Here is an 18,806-nt window from a genome sequence, read left to right as displayed (position 1 = left end):
TAGTTTTATATAGCCACCTGTAATAGTCTGTTGTACATTGAGTGTACAAAATATTAGGAACACCTTCCTAATATTGAGTTGCAACCCCTTTTGCCCTCAGAACAGCCTCAATTTGTCGGGGCATGGACTCTACGAGGTGACAAAAGCATTCCACAGGGACGCTGGCCCATGTTGACTCCAATGCTTCCCACAGTTGTGTCAAGTTGGCTGGATGTTCTTTGGTTGGTGGAACATTCTTGATACACACAGGAAACTGGTGAGCATGAAAAACCCAGCAGCTGTGCAGTTCTTTACACATTCAAACTGGTGCGCCTGGCACCTACTACCATACCCTGTTCAAAGGCACTTACATGTTTTGTCTTGCCCATTCACCCTCTGAATGGCACGCATACACAATCCATGTCTCAATTGTCTCAAGGCTTAAAAATCCTTCTCTAAGTCCCCTTCATCTACACTGATTGAAGTGGATTTAGGTAAAATTAATAAGGGATCATAACTTTCACCTGGATTCACCTAGTCAGTGTATGTCATGAAAGATGTTTTGTACACTCAGTGTATAGAGGTGGAGTTGAGGTGGAGTTGTCGGACCAGGCTGTGATAAAGCCTGACAGTATGCTCTCGATGGTGCTCCTGTAGAACACTGTGAGGGCCCTCGGGGACAGGCCACATTTCTTCAGCCTCCTGAGGTTGAAGAGTCGCTGTCGTTCCTTCTTCGCACCACTCCGTCAGAGTACCTACCTCCTCCCTGTAGGATGTCTCGTCGTTGTTGGTAATCACGCCTACTACTGTTGTGTCATCAGCAAACTTGATGATGGAGTTGGAACTGTGTGAGGTCACGCAGTCGTGGTTATACAGGATATACTCCATGTTTATTGGATTTATTTTATTTCACCTTTATTTAACCAGGTAGGCCAGTTGAGAACAAGTTCTCATTTACAACTGTGACCTGGCCAAGATAAAGCAAAGCAGTGTGACAAAAACAACAACACAGAGTTACACATAAACATGTACACCCACAACTGCGTGGCCACACATTACGTTTGCAACAACATCATAAAAAAAATAAAAATAATCACCTTTATTTAACCAGGTAGGCAAGTTAGAAACAGCCTCTCCCTCAACGTCAACAAAACCAAGGAGACAATCATGGACTACAGGAAACAGGGGGAGGAGCATGCCCCTATTGTCATTGACAGGGCTGCTGGGAGAGGGTAAAAACCTTACAGTTCCTCTGTGTGCACATCACAGAGATCCAGACATGGCCCAATCACACCACCATCGTGGTGAAAAAGGTGCAGCAGCACCTCTTCAACCCTAGGTGCCTGAAGAAATTTGGCATGGGCCGTTGAATCCTAAATAAGTTCTACAGCTGCACAATCGAGAGCATCTTGACTGGCTGCATCACCGCCTGGAACGGCAACTGCACCGCCCTCAACCGGAAGGCCCCACAGAAAGTGGTGTGGCCGGCCCACTGCATAACTGGGGGAGAGCTCCCTGCCCTCCAGGACATCTACACCAGGCGTGTCTGAGGAAGGCCCGAAAGATCGTCAAGGACTTCAGTCACCCGAGCCACAGACTGTTCACTCTGTTACCATCTGGGAAATGGTATCAGAGTATCGGGTCTCGGACCAACAGGATCTGAGACAGCTTCTACTACCAAGCCATCAGATTTCTGAAAAGCTAAACTTAGCTGTCTCCCTGCACAGACCTGCAGCTTAAAGACTATTTGCATCGGAGAGACTATATGTATCTTAGAAATTGTTTGCACTGACTATCCACACATACAACCCTTATACACAAACTTACACACGCATGCACACACACAGTCAACCCTGCTGTTCTAATATATACTATTGATTCCACTACCCACTTTATACTTGTAAATACAGTCCATTATTACGATGCACACTACCTCTTCTATTACTTCTACTGCTTGTTATTTTTGACTCGACTCTTTTCAGTGTTATTATTGATTAATGTACTGCATTGTTGAGGGAGCTAGCACATAAGCATTTCGCTGCACTTTTTTTGCTGCAAACTGTGTAAGTGACGAATACATTTTCTTAACTCTTATTTTTCTCTAAACTGCATTGTTGGTTTAAGGGCTTATAAGTAAACATTTCACGATAAGGTCTAAACCTGTTGTATTCGGGGCATGTGACAAATCAAATTTGATTTAATTTTGATTTTGATTATATACATATAACTGACATACTTGGGCCATCATTTTGGGTTGTCCTCATTTTAAGTCATTATTGGTCTATTACACTAATTATTTATTCAGTTATGCAAAATCAATGTAGTCAGAGAGGAAGAGGCAAAGCGAGAGGATTTCCTACACCCAAAATCTGTCCTTGGGAGATTTTTTTTTCTTCTCTTATTTAACCTTTATTTAATTAGTCAATTCAGTTAGGAACAAATTCTTATTTACAATGACGTAGGCCGTCATTGTAAATAAGAATTTGTTCTTACCTGACTTGCCCAGTTAAATAAAGGTAAAAAAATAAATACAAAAAAACTTCTCCCTGTTCTGTGTGAAATTTGGTCTAGAATCAGATTAGAGCACACTATAAGGAGTATAATGACACCAAGATGTTGTCTGACTGTTTCATGTACCATTCACAGATCATATACTGTAGGTCTAAAAGAGGCCTAAAATAGCCACTTTCATCAAGATGCATATTTTTGTATTAAATAAATTGTGATGAAAAGTCAAACTTACTTCCTCCCAATGAAGTTTCTATGTGAGAATTGCCAGAACAATCTGAAACCCTAAATATTTTTTGTTTGTCCTGGCGCCCTTGTGCTCAAGCCAATAATAATAGCTGTACAGGGAAGTGTATTTTGTTCATCTTCTCTTGAAGTATAATTATTGGTTATCCATATGACTCGAATCCAGAGTCATATTTAATACTGCTCTGTTGGAATCTTATTCTGGTTGTTCTAGATCTACAATCTACAACCTACTGTACAAAGGGAATTCGTTTTTTTCTGCTCTCTTCTGAATGGCCCATCATAACACCAATCATTGGTTACATCACTCACGAATACACTGTCACATAAGAAAATACATGAGGGTTGTGTAACTCGCACCCTCTATGGTATTGACAGCATGACAGTGTCATTTGATTTACATTTCATCGATGATTGTATTTGTTTGGCTTTCAAGCCAGCATAATCGTAAGTATATGTTTAGACTACTTTATTGGCAAGCTAGCTAGAACGTTAAGTTACTTGATATTTGTTCTGCCACACGAGTCTCCGCTCTCTAGCTAGATGTAGTCACCAGGTATAATAACACATTCATATTATGGATATTGTTCTGCATTATAATTACATCCTATTTTCAACTCCTTTTCTACAGGTTCGGACCAGACACACAGACTGGATACGTTAACAGTGTGCTCTATTTACCAACGATACAGCTGGTTCGTTAGCCAGCTAAGCTAGCTAGCTAGCCTGCCAGTCAACATATACTTTGGCTAGTTTTTTTTTCTTCTGTGATATTCCCCACATTCCTATCTCTATCTTTTCTGTCGACTTAAATAAAAGAATGTCATGCACATGCAGATCAGCGGCGAGATTGTTCATAACTTCTCAAAAAGGTAAGCATATTTTGCTAGCTAGCTAACTTGCTGGCTAGCTAGCTAACGTTAGTCTTCTAGCCAGCCAGCTTGCAAGTTGCACAATCATATAATGTTCAAATACAGAACAAATAATGAATATGAGGTGTTGAGAAAAGCAAACTAATGTGAAATGGGGTAACATGGTTGTTTTTGCAAAGTTGGAACCTGTAACATCTACCTGCTAGCCTTGTAGCTAAAGCTAGCTAAGCTGATGTGAACTTGACTTACAGTGTTGTTACGCAAGAAAGAACCATACAGTGGTGGTGCATGCATTACAGTTAGTTATTTATCAAAAGATTTTGTCAACATTTTCATGTTATGAATAAATGTATGTTTAGGGGAGCTTTCAGGGACATGCCCCCTTATGGATTCATAATTGACACGTATGAGGAAATATAGGAGTTTTTATCTATTGATTAGTAATATGCTCAACGTTTGCTTTGCTGATTTAGAAAATGTACATTAACAGTGTGTCAGTTGATTGAATCTGCTTGTACGTTCACAGGTATCTCTTCCACCAGAGTCCAGTTATTTTCTATTAGCAGACCAGGAACACCTGAAGTCCGATTAACCAGAAGAGTTCCTGTGAGATCCTTCTCCGAATCATCTGTATGTTTTTCATCAAAAGATATCAAAGATGGCTCCGGTGATGGACGAAAGGTATGTCAAAATCAGGCCTTATTGACATGTTGTTACTATTAATAAGACATTATAAGGAGGTCACACATGCTTATGATGACAATTCTTACAATGAATTGCAATCACATCATAATGCATTGGGGCGGCAAGTAGCCTAGACAGGTAGCCTAGTGGTTAGAGCGTTGGACTAGTAACCGAAAGGTTGCAAAATTGAATCCCCGAGCTGACAAGGTAAACATCAGTTGTTCTTCCCCTGAACAAGGCAGTTATCCCACTGTTCCTAGTCTGTCATTGAAAATTAGAGTTTGTTCTTAACTGACTTGCCTAGTTAAATAAAGGTCAAATATAAAAATACCTGTTGGCTATAAGTAAAGTTGATTGAATGTTATAATATCTTCATGACTTCCTTCATGGTGAATGATCTAGTCCCAGCAGGAGCTACAGTACCTAATCTACGTCATCTGCTCTTCCACTCTTGACAGAAATCAGTTGGTGATGCAGGAAGTGGGAAAAGAGGAGGTTCCGGTGGCTCCGGAAAAGGAGGCAGCCAGCTACGCTGTCCCAAGTGTGGAGATGCCTGCACACATGTAGAAACCTTTGTGTGTAAGTGTTTTACTTTTCTTTGCATATTTGAAAATAGAGGAATTGAAAAGAGAGAAGAGGAATTGTGTACGGTCAAGCTTGGCACAGGAGCAAATCTCAATTATGAGAAATTGAGTGCTTTGAAAAGTGCTTTGAAACAAGCAGCAAACTGTTATCCTGGTCCCAGATCTGTTTGTGCTGTATGGCCAACTCTTATATGGTCGTTGTTATGCCAAAGATATGCCAATTGACCATACGAGTAGGCAAGACAGCACAAACAGATTGGGAACCCAGGCTAGCAAACTGTGCAGTGACCCTGACACTTACTTTCTTTTAATATATTTGAATTAATTGAACATATGGTTTATAACATGTACAAGTAACAGTACCAGTCTGAGTGACATGCACATCATGTGGAAGGGACAGCATTTAAGAGAATATGGTGTTACCCTAGCTTTCATCTGATCTCCTTTACCTAGTATCTACTGGCTCAGTGCAGCTCACACATCTATAGGGAATGCCAGACTACTGGGCAACAGCTGTCAGACATATTGCGTGTTATTAACAAATAAAGTCCTTATGTAACAAATGGGTCACAGTCACAGAGCAGCTAAGTGTAACACAGGTCTAGTTTGTGTGCTTATGCCCCCACTAGCAATATCATGATCCGGCTTAGTTGGTGCCATAACATCCTTCCCCCCTCCCTCTCCCTAGCTTCAACCCGCTTTGTGAAATGTGAGAAATGTCATCACTTCTTTGTGGTGCTGTCAGAGACCGACTCCAGCAAGAGTCTCAATAAGGAGCAGGAAGCAGCCAACGAGGCCGTCAAACTGGCCTTCCAGCAGAAACCTCCCCCTCCTCCTAAAAAGGTACAGTGGACAAGTCTTACAATGCATTATACCTGCAGGCTTTAAGTAAAGTGTTAACAAGTGGGACAAGAAGAAAAGTAGGATGGTCTGATGGTCTAAGCCGCTGCCTTAGGTGCACACATACCGCTGCAGCATGGGTTCTAATCCGGCCCACTGCTATTTCAGCACACGCCTCTATCTTTCACCTGTATCTCTCTCTATCCAATAAACATACAGACTTTTATAAAGTATATGGTAATCAGGATGATTGTTAGACATTATAAGGGGGTCATATAAGCTTATGACAAGTCTTGATGCATTATAACTGCATTATACTTGCAGTCTTTAAGTAGTGCTACCAAAATAATCACAATAATGTGAAATCAGGCTGATACATCTCATTCAAACTGCATTCAACCCTTCCAGCTACTGTCTGTCCTCTTGTAATGTCCCAACACATCCACTTGTTGTGTCTGTCAGACAACGGGTGGTTCAGTCATCCGTGTTAAGTTATAGCTTACCGGGCTTTGTAACATCCGCCATACCACTGAAAGAAGAACAAGTAGAGATTGTACGACAAAAGCACCAAAGAGGGACATGTGTCTATAAACAGTCTGCAGAACTTATTGGTAACATTTTACATAACACTTTACTTACAGGGGCAATCTGGGATTCAAACAACAACAATGCGGCCACCCCGCCACTTTTTTGTGTAAACAGCTATGGTTGGGGAATGGGGCTGGAGAAATGTAGACACTCAAATTCAAAATCCCAAAACGTATGTACATATTAACGATAGCCCCTTTAAAGCCTGTAGATATAATGCTTTATAACTTGTTATTGGCTTGTATGAGCCTTTATAATTAATGTCTTATTATAAGGCTTATAATATGTTTTTTTTCACTGTATGTGGGACATTTTCAACTGACTCAAAATGGCTGTTCTTTTAGGATCATTAGAAGATTATGATAATGTGACATTGTAAGGAGGGTCATTGATGCTTATGATAAGTCTTGTAACACATTATAACTGCATCATGCATCATGCTTTATGTAAAGTGTTACCAAATTGTCTTTCAGATCTATGCCTACCTGGATAAGTACGTTGTTGGACAGTCCTATGCAAAGAAAGTGCTGGCGGTAGCTGTTTACAACCACTACAAGCGCATCTACAATAACCTTCCGGGAGCGGGAACCAAGCCACAGGCGGAGGTGGAGAAGCAGGCCTCTCTTACTCCACGAGGTTGGTACCGTCCCAATCCCTGAGCTGTCTATCTCCAGTTTGACTCTGTATTTCATTTGTCTGAAATGGCCTTCTCCCATCCTTGCAACTTATTTTCTCCATCTGCACCTATGTGAATGAACTTGACAGGTGAAAGGAACTATTGAGTAGCTATCCTGTGTCTTCAAATCAGTGCAGAAGAAGAGGAGATGAGAGGAAGCGACTTTATACTATCGAGATGCATCCTAAGTGCAGTGGCAGTTTTTTTCTACTGTGTACCTTGAAATATAACAGCATGCCATTCACTCAGGTTAACAAAATGCATTAGCCCATGTGTAATGTAAAACAGAATCACAGCTGAATGGAATGAATGGTAGGATAAAGTGTTCTCTTGCAGGCTCCTCTGCAATGGTTTGGCAAGTGTACAATGGCTTTTAAAGGCAAAAATAAAACGCCACCTCTTGCAGTCTTTCCTCATCCATGGATTTAAATTAACAACTCAGGGTTTCCAGATTTCTATGAAATATGACCAATAATTAATTATAATATAAGTGAAATAGTTTTCCTTCCCAAAAATGGTAACTAAGTATGTTAAAAGGTATTTTGGGGGTGTGGGCGTACCCTAACAGAATGGCGTATACCGGTCATAACAAATGTTCATGTGGGTAGACCGCTGATTGGCCAGCTTGATGAAATCATCCTCTATAAGGAAATAGCAGCATTTTTTAAGTGGTTTGTTTGAGATAAGTTTGAGGTGTTTTGAAGTGTTTTTTCTCCAATTTATGCTTTGGCCAAAAATACGAGTATGAATGTCAACAACATTATTTGGGTATGAGTTAACAGAATATGAACTTTTAAAAGTGAGCTTTTCACTGGACAGTTACTTCAAGGTTTTCCCAGGTTTTTTTTTACCTTTATTTTACTAGGCAAGTGAGTTAAGAACAAATTCCTATTTTCAATGACGGCCTAGGAACAGTGGGTTAACTGCCTTGTTCAGGGCCAGAACGACAGATTTTTACTTAGTCAGCTCAGGGATTTGATCTTGCAACCTTGCGGTTACTAGTCTAACGCTCTAACCACTAGGCTACCTGCTGCCCCGTTAGCCCAAAGTCCCGTTTGAACAGGACTTTGGGCTAATGACAATGTCGGATAACACTACTAGTGACAATGTCAGATGACAACTTTCACTCTCGTTCTGTGGAGCTAGAGAAGACAAGAGGATGAACACAGATTGACAAGTAAGTGGTACAGTAACTCGTACAGAATATTAGTTACATGCAGCCAGGGGCTTCCAGCACTTCTCTCACCAAACTGTTCTCTAGCTCGCTAATAGTCTCTTTCCCATGTTCCCTCTCTCAGACATCTACAGTAAGTCAGACAGTCAGACAGTCAGTCAGTCAGTCAGACAGACAGACAGACAGACAGACAGACAGACAGACAGACAGACTCTCACAGTATCTATACACAACACCTTTATTCCCTATATAGCGCATTACTTCCTAGCTGACCTCTCTCCCCCCTTGCCTCTCCATTCCCTCCCTTTCTTTACCTCCTCGCTGTCTGTTCTTTCAGAGTTGCTGCAGATCGCTGGGATCAATCCCCATGGCAACGCGCTGGGTGCGTCAGTGCAGCAGCAGAGCCAGCAGCCTGCCCAGGAGAAGAGGGGGGGCGAGGTGCTCGACTCTCACCACGCCAACATCAAACTGGAGAAGAGCAACATCGTGCTGCTGGGACCCACCGGATCAGGTGAGCTTTGGAAGAATTGGAGCAGGTGCCCATCTATAAGGGAAGTCTTTTTCTACTATAGTGTACTACTTTGAGCAGAGTCTCCTGTGTCCCTCTGTGATTCAACAGTTTGTCATTGAGTCAGCTCTTCAATTGGCCCTACACTGTCATTAGGCCTGCGTAGGGTAGTAATGACATACAGTAGCAGTTGTCATAAATGCTCATAAGGGTGGATGGAAACTGATTTTACACAGTTATGACACTGACAGTAAGAGTTGCGCCTAGGGCCTGAATTCACCCTGCACTGCTCTGCATAAGGTGACACAGTTATGGCATTACAGATGGCATTACTGTCACGCTTTCTGACATGACTCTAAAGTCAATTGCTATACGCTAACATCTACTTTTACAACCATGAATGCCATCTGTTGCGTAGTCGTACGTAGTCTTTTACGAGTTCCCAAGAGGGATCAAACAAAACACATACAAAATAAGTTGTAATAGGATTCTTGGCTTTGACATCTATATTACAGGAAACATAAAATTGCGTTAAAGCAATAGTACACTCAAAGTCATCATCATGACAGTTTTTGCTCTGTACTGAAAGGGCTCTTGAATAGCTGACTGCTGACATGCACAGTTTGTTGTGACTGTGCTAGTTAGCAACTTCCTTAAAAATGGTATCCATGAGTTCATCTGAGTTCATCTGATTCTGGGGAAGTAGATAAAGGGCCAATATCCTGAAGTATCCCTTCAACACAAAGGTTTTTTAGTGTAGTATTCCTTTAAACAAAAGTTGTAAAATGGATGCGTTGGTATTTCCTATTGCCTGACATTGATTGACATCCATATTGCAGGTAAAACCCTCTTGGCCCAGACACTGGCTAGGTGCCTGGATGTGCCCTTCGCCATCTGTGACTGCACCACGCTAACCCAGGCAGGCTATGTGGGCGAAGACATTGAGTCTGTGGTGGCCAAGCTCCTCCAAGATGCCAACAACTCTGTTGAGAAAGCGCAACAAGGTATATGCTATAATGTGTTACTTACTTGCTTGTGTATGTGAATGTCTGTGGTTCTGTGTGAAATGTGACAACAGTATGACTATCTTATCAAGTACTGTACTTTAAGCACATCAACTTCAGTCCTTGTCCTAAGAGTTGGTAGAGTTTTGATGGTGAATGATTTCATTGGATAAAGAAAAGTTTATGAAACGTGCCATCTGTCCGACTAGCCAGTTACTGTACTGGTAGCAGATCAACTTCTCTAAATGCCCTAAGAGTGGATGTTTTTGAAAGTAAGTAACTGAATTAAAGGCACAGTAGGCAGCTTTTTTGATGACCCGACCAATGCACATAGAAATGTTATAGATCTGTCATTCTCATTGAAAGTATGTCTGAGAAGCGGTAGATCCGTTCTATGTGTGCTATTTTTCTGTGCTTCCCGTTTTTGCTCGTTTTACTTTGAGTTTTGTATAGCATCTTCAAACATCTGAAAAAAAAATATTTTTTGTTATTGAAAATATATTTCTTAGTGGTTTAGATGGTACAATGATGCTCTACACTATTCAATACTTCTTTTGTCGCATACACTGAAATTAAGCGAACCATAGAATTTTAGTAACCAGGAAATGGCGCAGTGATTTCTTCCTATTGTACCTTTAAAGATAGAACATTTTTCATGACTGCTGTGCAACATATATATTGCATGTGTAATGAACCAAGGTGAAGCCAAATATTATTGTGTGGTAAAAATTTTGATATACTGTATGCTAACTCGCTCTGAACGGTGATTGGTTCTCGGTCTCTTCACTGATTGGCCCTCGCAGGCATCGTGTTCCTGGATGAGGTGGATAAGATTGGCAGTGTGCCCGGAATCCACCAGTTACGAGACGTGGGGGGTGAGGGAGTACAGCAGGTCAGTGTATACTGTGTATAGATAGATATTATAGTGGTTAGATTATTTATAGATATATAGATCTGTCACTGTCAGGCGGTACAGTCCTGCCATGAACACTGTTTGCCCTGTCGGTTATAAAACCTGTAGATTCTGGCTTCATAACAGATTTCCTTGACCTTTCACCGCATTGTCTGTAAAAAACACACTTGGTGACTTGTTGATCTCCCATAAGGATTCTAACATGGGATCATACATACCTGTTACAGTGGTTTCCCATCCAAACTTTACTTGGCGATACTTCCTTAATTGTCTATTTGGAAAGCTCCTGTGTCTTATAACCTTCAGTGGCTTGAAACTCAGACAATCAAAAATTGCTCTGAGTTAAATCAAAAGTAAAAAATAAATTAAACATGTTTAGCACCATGTGATAAATTCCCTCATTACCCTTCCACCATCTTGGCTGTTGCCTCTCTTCGCAATATTTGCTCTAGACGCGTTTGATCGCCCAGAAATGACTAGGGCAAAGATGTTCGAGGATGAGGAGAGGTAATGAGAGAATTTCTTCTGGTGCAAAAACATTTATATGTTTGGAAGAGGTTGAGAAGAGGTTTAGGAAACACTGGGGTATTGTACATTGTGTGTGTCTTATAATGTCTTCTGTTTGGTGGTCGTTTGGTAGGGTCTACTCAAACTCCTGGAGGGTACTATCATCAACGTCCCCGAGAAGAACTCCAGGAAGCTGAGAGGTGAGACGGTCCAGGTGGACACCACCAACATCCTGTTTGTGGCCTCCGGTGCCTTCAATGGCCTGGACCGGATCATCAGCACGAGGAAGTGTGAAAAGGTAAACATTTCAATGTCAACATTTTAATTCAGAATTTTATTTCAATTGAATTTCAATTTTTTTATAACTACTTTTTCTGTAAAGGAATTTCTTGTGGAGTGGTTCATACAATAAAAAAAACTGTACACAAATAACAAACAGTCAATACAGAATGAAACTAGGCTGCCGTCCCTGTGTGGCTCTGGCCAAATGTACTATACTAGACTAGATAGGGAGGCTGATATTTCAGACAGCCCCTTCATTTTGTGGCAAGGTTGCATTTGTAAGTGCAGGGGTTTTGATGTTACCATAAGTGATATTGCACTGAATCAATGTATCCTGGACTCTGAAGCTCTTTGATCAAGTGCCTTCAGAAAGTATTCATATCTAATTTACATAAGTATTCACACCCCTGAGTCAATACTTTGTAGAAGCACCTTCCACACTTGGATTATGCAACATTTGCCCATTATTATTTTCAAAATTCTTCAAGCTCTGTCAAATTGGTTGTTGATCATTGCTAGAAACTATTTTCAGTTCTTCACTTTCTCATTTTTTAAGTACATTTAAGTCAAAACTACAACTCGGCCACTCAAGAACATTCACTGTCTTCTTGGTAAGCAACTCCAGATTTAGCCATGTGTTTTAGGTTACTGTCTTGCTGAAAGGTGAATTAATCTCAGAGTGTCTGGTGGAAAGCAGACTGAACCAGGTTTTCCTTTAAGATTTTGCATGTGCTTAGCTCCATTCTGTAAATTTTTTATCCCGAAAAACTCCCCAGTCCTTAACGATTACAAGCAATTAGGTTAGTGTTGTGGAGTCACTATAATGAATGTTGATCCATCCTCAGTTTTCTCCTATCACAGCCATTAAACTCTGTAACTGTTTTAAAGTCACCATTGACCTCATGGTGAAATCCCTGGGCGGTTTCCTTCCGCTATTGTCACGCCCTGACCTTAGAGAGATGTTTATTTTCCTCTAGTTTGGTTAAGTCAGGGTGTGATGTGGGGTGGGCAATCTAGTTTGTCTATTTCTTTGCTTTGGCTGAGTGTGGTTTCCAATCAGAGGCAACTGTCCATCGTCTCTGATTGGGAACCATACTTAGGCAGCCCTTTTTCCCTCTTTGAGTTGTGGGATCTTGTTTTTGTGTAGCTGCCTTGAGCAGCCCCAGAACGTCACGTTTTCGTTTTTTCTCCTGTTTTGTTGTTTTGGTGAGTTTCATTTTCATAAAAAAAGATGTGGAATTCCATGCATGCTGCGCCTTGGTTTATTTATGATCGGGAGTTCGAAGATAGCGATTGTGACAGAAGATCCCACCACAAGAAAGCCAAGCAGTGTGCACTTACTGGGAAGACAAGCTGGACCGGGGAGAATCAACATCAACGGAAGCACGAGAGGCAGCCCCCCAAAAACATTTTGGGGGGGCACACGGGGAGATTGGCAGAGTCAGGGTGGAGACCTGAACCAACTCCCCGTGCTTACCGTGGGGAGCGAGTGACAGAGCAAGCACTGTGTTATGCGGGGATGCGCACTGTGTCGCCAGTGTGCAGCTACAGCCCGGTGCGCTCGGTGCAAGCTTCTTGCAGTTGCCGTGCTAGAGTTGCCATTCAGCCAGGTAGAATTGTGCCGGCTCAGCGTTCCTGGTCTCCAGTGCGTCTCTTCGGCCCAGGTTATCCTGCGCCAGCTCTACACACGGTACCACCTGTTCACCAGCACAAACCAGTGCGGCCTGTTCCAACTCCCCACGCTTGCCGGGCTAAGGGGGGGATCCAGCCAGGACGGGTTGTGCCAGCCATACGCTCCAGACCTCCAGTGCGCCTCCAAGGCCCACTATATCCTGCGCCAGTTCTACGCACTGTGTCGCCAGTGCGCCTGCACAGCCCATTTCGTCCTGTGCCAGCGACCCGCCCTTGCCGGACTAAAGTTAGCATCCAGCCAGGACGGGTTGTGCCAGTCATAAGCTCCAGACCTCCAGTGCGCCTCCACGGCCCAGTATACCCTGTGCCTGCTCTGCGCACCCGGCCTCCAGCGACCTTCCCTAGTCCAGAACCTCCAGCGACGTTCCCTAGTCCGGTGAGACCTGTTCCGGCTCCACGTAAGAAGCCTCCAGTGATGATCCATGGTCCGAAGCCTCCAGTGATGATCCATGGCATGAAGCCTCCAGTGATGATCCATGGCCTGGAGCCTGTAGGGATGATCCATGGCACGAAGCCTCCAGTGATAATCCATGGCCCGGAGCCTAAAGTGATAATCCATGGCAAGAAGCCTGTAGGGATGATCCATGGCACGAAGCATCCAGTGATAATCCATGGCCCGGAGCCTGTAGGGATGATCCATGGCACGAAGCCTCCAGTGATAATCCATGGCACGGAGCCTGTAGTGATGATCCATGGCACGGAACCTGCAGCGACGGTCCCCAGTCCGGAACCTCCTGAGACGGTGTACAGTCTGGAACCTCCTGAGCTGGTCTGCAGTCCGGAACCTACTGAGACGGCCTGCAGTCCAGAGTCTTCAGCGACGGCCTGCAGTCCAGAGTCTTCAGCGGCGGCCGGCAGTCCAGAGTCTTCAGCGGCGGCCGGCAGTTCAGAGCCTCCGGCAATAATCCACGGTCTGGTTCCTCCGGCGACACAGAAGCAGGGGGATCAGCGGGCGGAGTGGGGGCTATGCCCCGAACCAGAGCCGCCGCCAAGAATAGATGCCCACTCGGAACCCTCCCCGATATAGGTTCAGGTTTGCGGCCGGGAGTCCGCACCTTTGGGGGGGGTACTGTCACGCCCTGACCTTAGAGAGACGTTTATTTTCCTCTAGTTTGGTTAGGTCAGGGTGTGATGTGGGGTGGGCAATCTAGTTTGCTATTTCTTTGTTTTGGCTGAGTGTGGTTTCCAATCAGAGGCAACTGTCCATCGTTGTCTCTGATTGGGAACCATACTTAGGCAGCCCTTTTTCCCTCCTTGAGTTGTGGGATCTTGTTTTTGTGTAGCTGCCTTTGAGCAGCCCCAGAACGTCACGTTTTAGTTTTTCTCCTGTTTTGTTGTTTTGATGAGTTTCATTTTCATTAAAAAAGATGTGGAATTTAATGCACACTGCGCCTTGGTTTATTTATGATCGGGAGTTCAAAGATAGCGATCTTGACAGCTATGGCAACTGAGTTAGGAAGAACGCCTGTATCTTTGTACGGACTATGTGTATTGATACACCATCCAACGTGTAATTAATAACTTCACCATGCTCAAAGGGCTATTCAATGTCTGCTTTTTTTCACCCATCTATCAATAGGTGCCCTTCTTTGCAAGGCATTTGTAAACCTGGTCTTTGTGGTTGAATCTGTGTTTAAAATTAACTTATTGGGACCTTACAGTTAATTGTATGTGTGGGTTACAGAGATGAGGTAGTCGTTCAAAACACTATTGCACACAGTGAGTCAATGAAAATGATTATGTGACTTGTTAAGCAAATTTTTACTCCTGAACTTATTAAGGCTTGCTATAACAAAGTGGTTGAATACTTATTGACTGAAGGCATTTCAGCTTTACATTTTTTATTAATTTGTAAACATTTCTAAAAACATAATTCCTCTTTGACATTATGGGGTATTGTGTTTAGGCCAGAGACCCCAAATAGTATATTTAATCAATTTAAATTCAGGCAGTAACACAATGAAATGTGGAAAAAGTAAAGGGCTGTGAATACTTTCTGAAGGCACTGTATCGTCATGACATTACAAGGTAAATGAGAAGAACTTTAGTTGTGTTTACAACGCTCTCAACCTGATACAGTCCAGTCACTGTGGACCAAATCCTAACTTGAAATTGGTGTGTGTAAAAATGGACTTTAACACGATTTGCGTGAAAATCCAAGTTATTTGTGCATAGGCCTATCTCAAGTTAGGATTCGCCCTTGGGTCAGAAAAGACTGCAAATGTGGGTGGGATTAGGAAGGTTCAAGGGGCGGTCAAGAGGATTTGGGTATTCGTAGCAGATTCACCTGTGTGTATGTATATACAGTGCCTTCGGAAAGTATTCAGACCCCTTGACTTTTTGCACATTTTGTTTCGTTACAGCCTTATTCTAAAATTGATTAAATTGTTTTTTTCCCTTATCAATCTACACACAATACCCCATAATGACAAAGCAAAAATAGTTTTTTAGAAATATTTGCAAATTTATTACAAATAAAAAACTGAAATATCACATTTACTTAAGTATTCAGACCCTTTACTCAGTACTTTGTTAAAGCACCTTTGACAGCGATTTCAGCATTGAGACTTCTTGGGTATGACACTACAAGCTTGGCACCTGTATTTGGGGAGTTTCTCCCATTCTCTGCAGATCCTCTCAACCTCTGTCAGATTAGACGGGGAGCGTTGCTACACAGCTTTTTTTCAGGTTTCTCCAGAGATGTTTGATCGGGTTCCACTCAGGAACATTCAGAGACATGCCCCGAAGCCACTCCAGCATTGTCTTGGCTGTGTGCTTAGGGTCGTTGTCCTGTTGGAAGGTGAACCTTCACCCCAGTCTGAGATCCTGAGCGCTCTGGAGCAGGTTTTTATCAAGGACCTCTATACTTTGCTCTGTTCATCTTTGCCTCGATCCTGACTAGTCTCCCAGTCCCTGAAAAACATCCACACAGCATGATGCTGCCAACACCATGCTTCACCGTAAGGATGGTGCCAGGTTTCCTCCAGACGTGACGCTTGGCATTCAAGCCAAAGAGTTCAATCTTGGTTTCATCAGACCAGAGAATCTTGTTTCTCATGGTCTGAGAGTCTTTAGGTGTCTTTTGACAAACTCAAAGCGAGCTGTCTTATGCCTTTTACTGAGGAGTGGCTTCGGTCTGGCCACTCTACCATAAAGGCCTGATTGGTGGAGTGCTGCAGAGATGGTTGTCCTTCTGGAAGTTTCTCCCATCTCCACAGAGAAACTCTAGAGCTCTGTCAGAGTGACCATCAGGTTCTTGGTCACCTCCCTGACCAAGGCCCTTCTCCCCCGATTGTTCAGTTTGGCCAGGCGGTCAGCTCTAGGAAGAGCCTTGGTGGTTCCAAACTTCTTCCATTTAAGAATGATAGAGGCCACTGTGTTCTTGGGGACCTTCAAAGCTGAAGAAATGTTTTGGTACCCTTCCTCAGATCTGTGCCTCGACACAATCTTGTCTCAGAGCTTTATGGATAATTCCTTTGACCTCATGGCTTGGTTTTTGCTGTGACATGCATTGTAAACTGTGGGACCTTATTTAGACAGGTGTGTGCCTTTCCAAATCATGTCCAATCAATTAAATTTATCACAGGTGGACTCCAATCAAGTTGTAGAAACATCTCAAGGATGATCAATGGAAACAGGATGCACCTGAGCTCAACTTCGAGTCTCATAGTAAAGGGTCTGAATACTTATTTAAATAAGGTATTTTTGTTTTTTGTATTTAATACATTTTTTATAAATTTCTAACTACCTGTTTTCACTTTCTCATTATGGGGTATTGTGTTAAGATTGCTGAGGATTTTGTTTTATTTAATACATTTTAGGATAAGGTTGTAACGTAACAAAATGTGGAAAATGTCAAGGGGTCTGAATACTTTCCGAATGCACTGTATATATTTTTTATTATTATGGAGAAGAAAAAATAAATAGACAATGCCACATAAGTACAAAATCAACCAACATCAGCCTATAGTAGCAGAACTGTCCCTCTTTAACTGAATCCCTCCTCCTCTCTGCAGTATCTAGGCTTCGGCACGCCGTCCAATGTGGGACAGGGGCGTCGGGCGGCTGCGGCCGCAGACCTGGCCAACAGTAGTGGAGCGGAGATGGACGCCGTGCTGGAGATCAAGGAGAAGGACCGGCTCCTGAAGCACGTGGAGGCCCGGGACCTCATCGAGTTTGGGATGATCCCCGAGTTCGTGGGGCGCCTGCCTGTGGTGGTTCCCCTGCACAGCCTGGATGAGGAGACCCTGGTTAGGATCCTGACGGAGCCACGCAATGCTGTCATACCACAGTACCAGGCCCTGTTCAGCATGGACAAGGTGGAGACTCATTATTGTTATTATTAGTGGTGTTAGTAGTAGTAGTAATGGTAGTAGAAGTATTAGTGTTACAAGTGGTGGTGGTGGTGGTGGTAGTAGTAGTGGTAGAAGTAGTAATGGGGTTAGTGGTGGTGGTGGTGGTAGTAATAGTCGTAGTAGTAATAATCGGTCCCTTCAGGATTTTGCCATTCTGTACATAAAACAGTCATCGCAATATTATTGCATAAAACTGATGATCACCCCACATTTACAGCATAATGTGGTTCAGTCGATCCAGACGCAAACAAACGTTTTCCCTCATCGCATATTGCCATGCAAAATGTCAGAATTACCGCAGCAAAATAAAGCATTTATGCCTGCAAATATCACACAAATCTCTGCCAAATCCTGGAACGACTGAGTGGTAGTAGTAGTAGCAGTACTAGTAGTAGTAGCAGCAGTAGTAGTAGCTGTAGCAGTAGTGATAGTGATAGTAGTAGTAGTAGTAGTAGTGGTAGTGGTAGTGGTAGTGGTGGTAGTAGTAGTAATATAAGTAGTAGTAGTACCAGTAGTAATAGTAGCAGCAGTAGTAGTAGTAGCAGTAGCAGTTGTAGTAGTTGTAGTAGCAGCAGTAGTAATAGTAGTAATAGTAGCAGCAATAGTAGTAGTAGTAGCAGTTGTAGTAGTTGTAGTAGCAGTACTAGTAGTAGCAGCAGCAGTAGCAGCAGCAGTAGCAGCAGTAGTAGCAGCAGTTGTAGCAGTAGTAGTTGTAGTAGCAGCAGTAGTAATAGTAGTAATAGTAGCAGCAATAGTAGTAGTAGTAGTAGCAGTTGTAGTAGTTGTAGTAGCAGCACTAGTAGTAGCAGCAGCAGTAGCAGCAGTTGTAGCAGTAGTAGTTGTAGTAGCAGCAGTAGTTGCAGCAGTAGGATCAGCAGTAGTAGCAGTAATAGTAGTAGTAGTAGTAGTAGTAGGCAGTAGTAGTAGCGGTAGTAGCAGCAGTAGTAGTTGTAGTAGCAGCAGTAGTAGCTGTAGTAGCAGCAGGTGTATCAGTAGTAGTAGCAGGAATAGTAATAGTAGTTGTAGCAGTAGAGGCAGTAGTAGCAGTAGTAGCAATACTAGTAGTAGCAGTAGTAGTAGCAGCTGTAGTAGTAATAGTAGCAGTAGTAGTAGTAGCAGCAGTAGTACTGTAGCAGTAGTAGCAGTAGCAGCAGTTGTAGTAGCAGCAGTAGCAGCAGTTGTAGTAGTAGCAGCACTAGTAGTAGCAGCAGTAGCAGCAGCAGTAGTAGCAGCAGTTGTAGTAGTAATAGTAGCAGTAGTAGTAGTAGCAGCAGTAGTACTGTAGCAGTAGTAGCAGTAGCAGCAGTTGTAGTAGCAGCAGTTGTAGTAGTAGTAGTAGCAGCACTAGTAGTAGCAGCAGTAGCAGCAGCAGTAGTAGCAGCAGTTGTAGTAAT

General features: G+C 42.9%; 1 protein-coding gene across 1 annotated transcript in view; it reads left to right on the top strand.

Annotated features, from left to right (window-relative positions):
* Nucleotides 1–2,965: 2,965 nt before the first annotated feature.
* Nucleotides 2,966–18,806, top strand: part of clpxa (caseinolytic mitochondrial matrix peptidase chaperone subunit Xa) — a 26,370-nt gene continuing 10,529 nt past the window's right edge. Inside the window, exons 1-11 of the mRNA XM_014127602.2 lie at nucleotides 2,966–3,180; nucleotides 3,365–3,605; nucleotides 4,132–4,286; nucleotides 4,748–4,868; nucleotides 5,562–5,716; nucleotides 6,775–6,937; nucleotides 8,489–8,662; nucleotides 9,499–9,663; nucleotides 10,467–10,555; nucleotides 11,217–11,381; nucleotides 17,074–17,376. Coding sequence (XP_013983077.1) covers nucleotides 3,554–3,605; nucleotides 4,132–4,286; nucleotides 4,748–4,868; nucleotides 5,562–5,716; nucleotides 6,775–6,937; nucleotides 8,489–8,662; nucleotides 9,499–9,663; nucleotides 10,467–10,555; nucleotides 11,217–11,381; nucleotides 17,074–17,376 — 1,542 coding nt within the window. The 5' untranslated portion in view covers nucleotides 2,966–3,180; nucleotides 3,365–3,553. The remainder of the gene's footprint in view (nucleotides 3,181–3,364; nucleotides 3,606–4,131; nucleotides 4,287–4,747; nucleotides 4,869–5,561; nucleotides 5,717–6,774; nucleotides 6,938–8,488; nucleotides 8,663–9,498; nucleotides 9,664–10,466; nucleotides 10,556–11,216; nucleotides 11,382–17,073; nucleotides 17,377–18,806) is intronic.

The sequence above is a fragment of the Salmo salar genome, chromosome 11 (genome assembly GCF_965601325.2).
Source record: "Salmo salar chromosome 11, fSalSal1, whole genome shotgun sequence".
NCBI lineage: Eukaryota > Metazoa > Chordata > Actinopteri > Salmoniformes > Salmonidae > Salmo > Salmo salar.
This window is presented reverse-complemented; position numbering and strand designations above follow the sequence as displayed.